This window comes from Budorcas taxicolor, chromosome 1 (assembly GCF_023091745.1).
Source record: "Budorcas taxicolor isolate Tak-1 chromosome 1, Takin1.1, whole genome shotgun sequence".
Classification (NCBI taxonomy): Eukaryota; Metazoa; Chordata; class Mammalia; order Artiodactyla; family Bovidae; genus Budorcas; species Budorcas taxicolor.
In genome coordinates, this window is record NC_068910.1 from 38,536,471 (window position 1) to 38,545,866 (window position 9,396).

At 42.5% G+C, this 9,396-nt stretch overlaps 1 protein-coding gene across 1 annotated transcript; it reads left to right on the forward strand.

The window, feature by feature from the left end:
- Nucleotides 1-282: 282 nt before the first annotated feature.
- LOC128046342 (histone-lysine N-methyltransferase SETMAR) lies at nucleotides 283-8,988 on the forward strand. Its single transcript, XM_052638426.1, has 2 exons — nucleotides 283-448; nucleotides 8,028-8,988. Exons 1-2 carry the CDS (start codon nucleotides 332-334, stop codon nucleotides 8,865-8,867), a joined length of 957 nt encoding a protein of 318 aa, XP_052494386.1. The 5' UTR covers nucleotides 283-331; the 3' UTR covers nucleotides 8,868-8,988.
- Nucleotides 8,989-9,396: the final 408 nt, after the last annotated feature.

Here is a 9,396-nt window from a genome sequence, read left to right on the forward strand (position 1 = left end):
CGCCTCGAAAGCCCTCCCTGGGCGCACAGGAAAACGTCAAGCACGTCACTGTGTCCCCAAAGCTCTGTCCGTACCTTACAAGGTTTTGTATTATTTGCTGAGCGTCTGACTCAAAGCAAAAAGCGAGCCAGACAATAAATTGAAGGAAAGCTGAGCGTGGAGGGAGGGGCCACTCGTGAGCTGCGGTATAAAAACTACCGCTCCCGTGAGGCTGTGGGGCCCCAGGGCTAGACTCCCAGCGTCCTCTGCGAGGCTCAAGCCGTCTAGGTGGTAGGAGCACCGTGTCGGGGCAAAACGGCCGCTAAGGCCCTGGAGAACTGGCCCTGGCACAATGGCAAAGTGTGAGGAGGCGCCAGAGGCCTTGAAGGACCAGCTGGACGTTGCGCGTGGCCTTGAAAATCTGCCTGTGAGCGCCTGGCCCCCAGGGGCAGAGCCTGAGCCCTTTCAGGTAGGGGCGGGGCTCGGCTGGCCCGAGAGCCGCGCGCGGCCCCCGAGGGCGTGGCCGGCATCTTTTTTCGTGGGGCGGGGCTAGGCGGTCTCGCGCGCTGCATGCGCAGCGTCGGGGTCCGGGCTGGCGCCTCTCCAGGAAGCGTGCTAGTAGGGTAGGAGGTCGTCGCGCTCGGTTCGCAATTACCTAAGTGGTCATCTGTCGATGGTTGACGCTCACGCTTGCTTCGGGTTGTTCAAGTTTTTCGACCATTGTTTTTTTTCTTAACCCAATCTCACAGCTATTTGCGCGTGGAAATAGGTCTTAAATTGTCAAGTTTCCGGGTTTTTTTCAGTTCACTCTTCACAGTGACATTTACAAGGTCTTTTCTACCCTAAGAATGGCAGTTCACTTAAGAGAAAACCAGAAGTTTACTGAGGTGCCTTGGAAAAAGCCTTGAGAACCTGGCTTTTTCTCCTAGTTCTGTCTCCAGAACTCACTGAAAGATAGGGAGCAAATCACTGGCCTCTGTTCTCAGGTGTCTTGTTTTTAAGATCCCAGTGTCATGATTAAAAACTTAACCTTTAGAGTCAGACTTAGTTGAGGCCGCCCCCATGCTGTGCGAGCTTTGGCAAATATAAACAGCCTCGGCTAGACCTTCAGAGCCCTCGTGTGCTATTAAAATAATAGTACCTCTTGCCAGATTGCTTTGAGAATTACAGGTAAAATACAATTCCTGGTTTGCTGAAAGAACTCAGTAAATGTTCACTAATCTTACCTCAAAGCTCTTTCTGCTCAAACTTTTCACTCTCTGAGCTTGTCCTACATGTTGCTTAAGAAACAAGGAATGACCAAAAGAAAAAAAAAAAAACCAGAAAAAACAAGAATGTTGGAGTGAAACAGCCCTGTACATGGAAATATAGGAGAGCTAGGTTCAGGGTTTATCATCTTAGCCATGTCTCAGAGCCTGAGTTTCTTCATCTCCAAAATGAAAGTAAACGTTTTATTCTCCTTGTCACACCCATAATCAATATCAAACCCTGCCTGTCCTCTTCCTAGGGTTATTTTGAGAATCAAATAAGACAATAAAGATTCATAGCAGTTTTCAAAGAGTAGAGCAGGATATTTATGTTGGAAATGGTGATTTTTCTTCAAACTACGTTAGGCAGTTTGTGGTTAATAATACAGTTGACAAGCACCATATTAAACACTGATCCCAAAAAGCTTATTGAAGACCAAACACTGCTAAATGCCTGGTCAAAAACACTGATTTGTTTTCTTTCTTCAAAAAATAACTGAGTGCCTATAATGTGCCCGGCATGTTAAACTAGGCATAGAAGACAAAATGGTAACAATACAGTTCCTGCCCTTGAGCTTACAAGAGCATATAGAAAGCACTATATGGGGAAGGGGTGGGGTGGAGGAAGCCCTGTGATTGATCCTTACACCTACAGTTGGTGGGCTTAAATGAAAATCAGGAAACTAAGACTCAATTCCATGGTGTTCTAGCTTCCTGGCTGTGTGCACAGTTCTGAGACCACTAAGAGTTACAAATAGAAGACAAGCTCCCTTCCTTAAGGAGCTTATAGCCTTACCAAGAAGTTAAAGCATTCCTGAAACATGTAATGACAAGTCTAAAAGTGCCTTCAACTAGTTTGCTCCCATATATTCATGAAGCACAATACCAGTCTTAAAAAAGGTCAAAACAGTTTGCTTGCCCCAAACCCTACCTTCACAGACATAGGTACACATAAGAATTAAGGCACAGAGAATTCAAGGTAAAAATAACTTTGTGTCTAGTTTGCTTTTGGGCCCTATATGAAAAGGCAAAAAGGACATTCAGATACTCAAGATTGGAAACAAGTACATCATAATGCTATTGGTGTTGAAACACAAGTAGAAAATAAACTGATTTTCTTGAACTAAGAGCTGGATCTAGCCATGTTTTCAGGTTTCTAAAACCAGCCTCAGATATCCTTTTTAAGATCTCAACTTGGCCTTGACAAGAATGATCTGGCTCACAGCCTCCTAATAGCTGCTTGGAGGAAAAACAAACTCACAGGGCTAGAGGCCAAGTACAAAGATTCTTGTAGCTGGTGTTTCAAAACAACCAAAAAAGGAATGAAGATTTTCACAGCACTTCCTTAAAATCCAGAATTGAGGCCTAGGGTTTAAGCCTGGAATATTGTGCAATGACATGTTTTAGTTTCTGGGCCTGTGGTATAGAATGTGACTCAAAAACATCAGTCTTTCAATCAGAAATTATTCAGAGCTGAAATTAAGCAGTCAAATAACACTCCCTGAGTCACCTGCTCTGTGCCTAATATCATGGATAGGAACCCAACACCTATCACAATTCCATACCCCAAACCTCATGACCATGCCTTTCCTTAAGATATATATACTTGTTAGAAAGGTCAGACCTACACACTTAGTACAACCAGAGAGCCTGAAAGTCTCTGCCACTTAAGATTCCAAAGTTCATGCTATTAATAAGTGCACACATAGTTCAGAGAAGGGAGAAATTAATTGTATATGAGGGCAGCCAAGGAGGTATATTTACTCTTTAACAGTCTTCTCTTTGCATTTTGGCTTCTTGGGTGACTGCTTATAAAAAATTTTCTCTTAAGTTTTCTGTCAAAAAACGTGAATTCTCCACCCAGTTCTTCAAGGATCTGGTTTCTAGTGCATTTTGAACTGATCATTTTGTATTTATTTCCAACTCTTACCTGGTCAATTTTGTGCTTTGATACATACATGGAAAAAGTAAAGCTTATGTTGTGACAACTGAAAAAGTGATAAAAATCCCATGTCCTCTTTTCTGTTTTTCTGAGTCATTCTTTCTAAACCCCAGCATGTGCATGTTGTTTGTTGATAAGTCGCTAAGTGGTGTCCCACTTTTTTGCGACCCCGTGGAACGTGTGCATAGAGTAGACAATAAGGCAGTATTTACTGATGAATGAAGACAGTCTGTACTGGGTCAGCTCTTGGTATTCCCTGCTCCAGATGGTGAAGTAATGGAGGTAGGAAGATAATCATATGGTTTCCCACACATATTTTGGTTTGAGTATGTTTAAACCTGAGAGGTTTAACTGCAGAACCTGTTTGTTTTTTTTCCACCACTACTAAATGGCTACTGTATAATTCATATTGAACACTTATGAGCCAGCTACTGGAGTAAGCTTTTTACGTGGTTTCTCACATTTATTTCCTTCATAGCAACCTGTAAGAGAGATAAGATAGGAAGGGAATGTTTAGAGAGCTTAAGTAATATGCCAGAAATATATGATGTTTTAAATATAAAAATCTAGAAATGATATCTAGAAGAATTTAAGAAAGTGACTATTTTAAAAGTATGAAGAGGCTGACACAGAGTACAATATTGTTAATTAAATTTCTTGAGAACATTCCCCCCTCAAATATAGCTATTATCCCTGATTTATAGTTGCTAACCTAAAGTTTAGCAAGTCACTTGCTATAAGTCATGGTGCTAATACGAGCCTGGACCTGTGCGTGTCTCCTCTGGGACATTCCATATTCCGCATTAAGAGGGTCTCTATTGCTTGCCCAGAGTTCCAGGCAGCAGTCACAGAGTTCCTGGCTGGCCTCCTGCCCGCTTTGCTCTCATCGCACTTCCCAGCTGGAGACCTCATTGCTTATTAGCCGTTTATATCTTTGACTAAATTTTCCAGCCATTTCCTGGAACTATGCTCAGCTTCCACTCTGGGTGTATTAGTCAAGACTCATTTGTTTGTAAGAAACATAAATACAATACAAACTGACTCAGGCAAAAAAGGAAAGCAATTGCCCCACATAACAGCAGAGTCCAAGAGCAGTAACTATAGGCATCTCTGGATCCAGAACACTCAAGCTATCATCAGATATTTCTACCACCTCCCCACTTCACACCCCTGCTAGCACCGATGTCCTGTGGTGGGCCACACACTCAGTAGGTCGAGTGTCTGTGCTAGATCTTAGGAATGCCTGGTAGATACTCTACAGTTTATGAACCCCTATAAGAGGGTTTCCCCTGTGGCTCAGTGGTAAAGAGTCTGCTTGCAATGCAGCAGCCACAGGAGACATGGGTTTGATCCCTGGATTAGGACGATCCCATAGAAGAGGACTGGCAACCCACTCCAGTATTCTTGCCTGGGAAATCCCATGGACAGAGGAGCATGGCAGTCTACAGTCCATGGGGTCACAAAGAATCAGACATGACTCAGTGACTAAGCACATACAACACATATATCTGTGTCAAAAAAGAAAATCACCTTAGAGTTTAGTGCTTTCTATAATACATTAAAATTATATGCACCTTTAAAGAAAAGTGAAAGTGTTAGTTGCTCAGTCGTGTCTGACTCTTTGCGACCCCATGGCTCCTCTGTCCATGGGATTCTCCAGGTAAGAATACTGGAGTGAGTAGCCATTCCCTTCTACAGGGGATTTTCCTGACGCAGGGATGAAACCCTGGTCTCCTGCATTACAGGCAGATTCTTTACTGTCTCAGACACCAGGGAAGCCCATCAGTTCAGTTCAGTTCAGCTGCTCAGTCATGTCCGACTCTTTGAGACCCCATGAATTGCAGCCCGCCAGGCCTCCCTGTCCATCACCAACTCCCGGAGTTCATTCAAACTCATGTCCATCAAGTCAGTGATGCCATCCAGCCATCTCATCCTCTGTCGTCCCCTTCTCCTCCTGCCCCCAATCCCTCCCAGCATCAAAGTCTTTTCCAACGAGTCAACTCTTTGCATGAGGTGGCCAAAGTACTGGAGTTTCAGCTTTAACATCATTCCTTCCGAAGTAATCTCAGGGCTCATCTTCAGAATGGATTGGTTGGATCTCCTTGCAGTCCAAGGGACTCTCAAGAGTCTTCTCCAACACCACAGTTCAAAAGCATCAATTCTTTGGCACTCAGCTTTCTTCACAGTCCAACTCTCACATCCATACATGACCACTGGAAAAACCATAGCCTATGCTATCTAGGTTGGTCATAACTTTTCTTCCAAGGAGTAAGCATCTTTTAATTTCATGGCTACAGTCACCATCTGCAGTGATTTTGGAGCCCCAAAAAATAAAGTCTGACACTGTTTCCACTGTTTCCCCATCTATTTCCCATGAAGTGATGGGACCACATGCCATGATCTTCGTTTTCTGAATGTTGAGCTTTAGGCCAACTTTTTCACTCTCCTCTTTCACTTTCATCAAGAGGCTTTTTAGCTCCTCTTTACTTTCTGCCATAAGGGTGGTGTCATCTGCATATCTGAGGTTATTGATATTTCTCCCGGCAATGTTGAGTCCAGATTGTGCTTCTTACAGCCCAGCGTTTCTCATGATGTACTCTGCATAGAAGTTAAATAAGCAGGGTGACAATATACAGCCTTGACGTACTCCTTTTCCTATTTGGATCCAGTCTGTTGTTCCATGTCCAGTTCTAACTGTTGCTTCAACCCCATATGTACCTTTAAAAACTCACCAATTGAAAAGAATTCTTCATGAACAGTTTTACAAAGTGATAGTAAAGTGTTCACTGTACAAGCACTTCTTAAAATGCCTCAGTAACCATTTCAAAGTTGACTCTTAAAATCTGGAAGTAGATTCTGTATAAGACAGTAGTCACTGAATCTGACTGATAGGGTATGTTTTTCTAAGCCATCTTTTATCCTTTTAGGACTCCTCTGCCAAGCTAAAGCTGTAAGAACCCACACAAACAAGAGAAGCTATTTCCGCTCTCCACCCCCAAATCACTTTTTAAGCAGTATTGGCCTTCCCCCGCAGATACACCCACTCACCATTCTTTCACAGGAGGATGTCAATCCTTCACCCCAGCTCAGCTTTTTTTAAAATATAGGATTCTGCACCTAACTGCATAGCTCCTCCGAGGCCTCCACAGAGAGTGTAACTACATGCTGTTCAATACTTTTTCTGAAAGTATTGACACAGTATTAATAGAAAACTGACTGCAAGGTAGGCTGTTCAAATGTTCCTCTGGATGCACTAAAATCAATCCCTGAATTACTACTGGCTATTCAACTGGTCTCTTGCTGACAGGCTGTGGCAGCATGCCAACAGTCTTTCCTGAGGGTCAGAATGAAGGAGATGAAAAGCAGTCCATGAAACTGCTTCCTGGAAAAGAACAATTTGACAGACTCATTGGTGACATTTCTCTCCCGTCTCCATACTGGAAAAAGTCAATGCTTCTGAACAGTAAGACTGTTCCTTAGGACAGTACAAGCCATACCTCTAACCATATTTCCCTCTTTGACTATCCTGGTGCACAGCGGGATGTCCAATCTACTTCTGCTGCACACTTAGGTATCTAAGCTCACTTGACTTATTTTTCACTTCACCTTACTTTCCTTACCTGTTGTTTGTTTATCTTACTTCTTTGTAAGTCTCATTAAAAAGTTCCTTTTTGGAACAAAACAAGTATAAGTCAATGAATTACTCTCTATATAAAGAAATACACTGGGCTCACCAGAGATACTTTGATCGTCAGGGTTGGAGAACATGCTTCATTCTGCCAGTGAGGAAATAACCAGAGGTAAGGCTTCACACAGAGCTTTTAGAGTTAGGACTTATTTTTCATAACATCTTATAAATGTGACATTTTGAAAATACAGATACATTTAAAAGACCAAGAAACGTTTTTGTTTTATCCCTTTCGCACTTAATAAGAAAAAGATTTCTATTGTATATATATGTATACAATATATCTACAATAAATTTCAGTATCTATTACTATTATATAACCAGTTTTCGAATTCTGTCTGCAAGTTTTTTGCCAAATTTCTGCTTTGAACATTGTGAAGACTCAAGTAGAACTATAAGGTAACAGTGTTTTTAAAAAGATGAAAGAATATATGAGTTTAGGTAATCTTCAAATTTTAAAAATTCTTTCAAAAAATCAATGGAAGACTCTCCCAAAGGTCACTGATTCATCATTTATGACTTTCTTATCCTAAAAAAAGATCTCAGGTAACTCACAATAAAAATACATATGTACATGTATATTATCAGATCAACGTAAAAGAGATCAAAAACCAAAGAGAAAATATGCAGCTGTTTTCAAAAATTAAATTCAGCACTGATTTTCCTGACACTTAAAGCCAAGAGGGAAACAAAATGGATTACAAAATTTCCAATATCTGATAAGAAAGAAAGTGAAGTCGTTCAGTTGTGTCCGACTCTTTGCAACCCCATGGACTGTAGCCCACCAGGCTCCTCCATCCATTGAATTTTCCAGGCAAGAGTACTGGAGTGGGTTGCCATTTCCTTCTCCAGGGGATCTTCCTGGCCCAGAGATTGAACCCAGGTCTCCTGCATTGCGGGCAGACACTTTACCGTCTGAGCCACCAGGGAAAATTTCATAATTTTTTCCTAGTGTTATTCCAGTACCTAAAAGGAAACCACCGAATTTTAAGTCTAAGAAATAACCTTATGTTTTTTTTAAATTGGAGATGTTTTCAGACAGTATTTTAATATATTTTGTCATTTTTGTTCTGCTTGTTGGAATTGGGAAGTGTCTCAGCGAGAGCTGCTTGAAATACAGGTGAGATATATGACGTACCATGCTGACTTACAGTGTTTCTGCTTTTTGCAGTATACTCCTGATCACGTAGCTGGGCCTGGAGCAGATACAGATCCCTCTCAAATAACCTTTCCTGGATGTGCTTGTCTCAAAACTCCCTGCCTCCCTGGTACTTGCTCCTGTCTCCGTCGTGAGAATAACTATGACGATCATTCATGCCTCAGAGATATAGGATCCGAAGCAAAGTGCACTGAGCCAGTTTTCGAATGCAATGTCCTGTGCCAGTGCAGCGAGCGCTGCAGGAACAGAGTGGTCCAGTGGGGTCTGCAGTTCCACCTCCAGGTGTTCAAGACGGATCACAAAGGCTGGGGACTTCGTACCCTGGACTTCATACCAAAAGGACGGTTTGTCTGTGAATATGCCGGTGAGGTGTTAGGAATCTCTGAAGTGCAGAGAAGAATTCAGTTACAAACAATACATGATTCGAATTACATTATAGCCATCAGGGAGCATGTCTGTAATGGGCAGGTAATGGAAACATTTGTGGATCCTGCCTCTATAGGAAATATTGGAAGATTCCTTAACCATTCTTGTGAGCCAAACCTGTTGATGATTCCTGTCCGAATCGACTCGATGGTACCAAAGTTGGCACTTTTTGCAGCCAGAGACATTCTGCCAGAAGAAGAACTCTCTTATGACTATTCAGGAAGATTTCTTAATCTAATGAATAGTGAAGACAAAGAAAGGTTAGATAACGGGAAATTAAGAAAACCTTGTTATTGTGGTGCCAGATCATGTGCTGCATTCCTGCCCTATGACAGCTCCCTGTACTGCCCCTCAGAAAAGCCAAACACGAGTGAGGAAGGAAGAGCACAGAAGAAATGTGTCTGGCCTCGCAGTGGAAGAGAATGAGAAGGATCCAAGCTTGTTGACTCAGCCCTTGCTTCCTGGGTTCCCTTCTTATAAGCAAGTTACCCTCGAGGTTGGTCCCTGCTCTCCAGAAAGCAGCTCACTCATCCCTTAGTCTATGGGAGCCCAGTGGTTGCCTGGTTGCGTAAGTTTAATTTGGGAATGTGGCATAGACTACAGATTGTCCAGCAACACTCTCTCCCTTCCTATCCGAATTCTCAGTTTTTAGCTGGGTATGTCACTATCGAGAACGTAGTAAGTACTCTACATGCAAACCTTCAAGTTGCAAACTGTCAAAGATGCAGACATGCATTCCATCAGCGTCAGGTGTGAGTGAAGCCGCAGCTTGCCCTCCATCTCCTATTGCTGACGATGCTTCAGCTCTACCATCATTCACCTCCTTTAGTCAGTAACTCGCCTTGCCTGTTCACTCAGCCAGCCCCTGTATGCCAGCTATTGTACTGCACTAATGTACTTTTCCAGGTACTGTACTGTAAGATTAAAAATGTTTTATTTTGTGTGTATGTTTGTT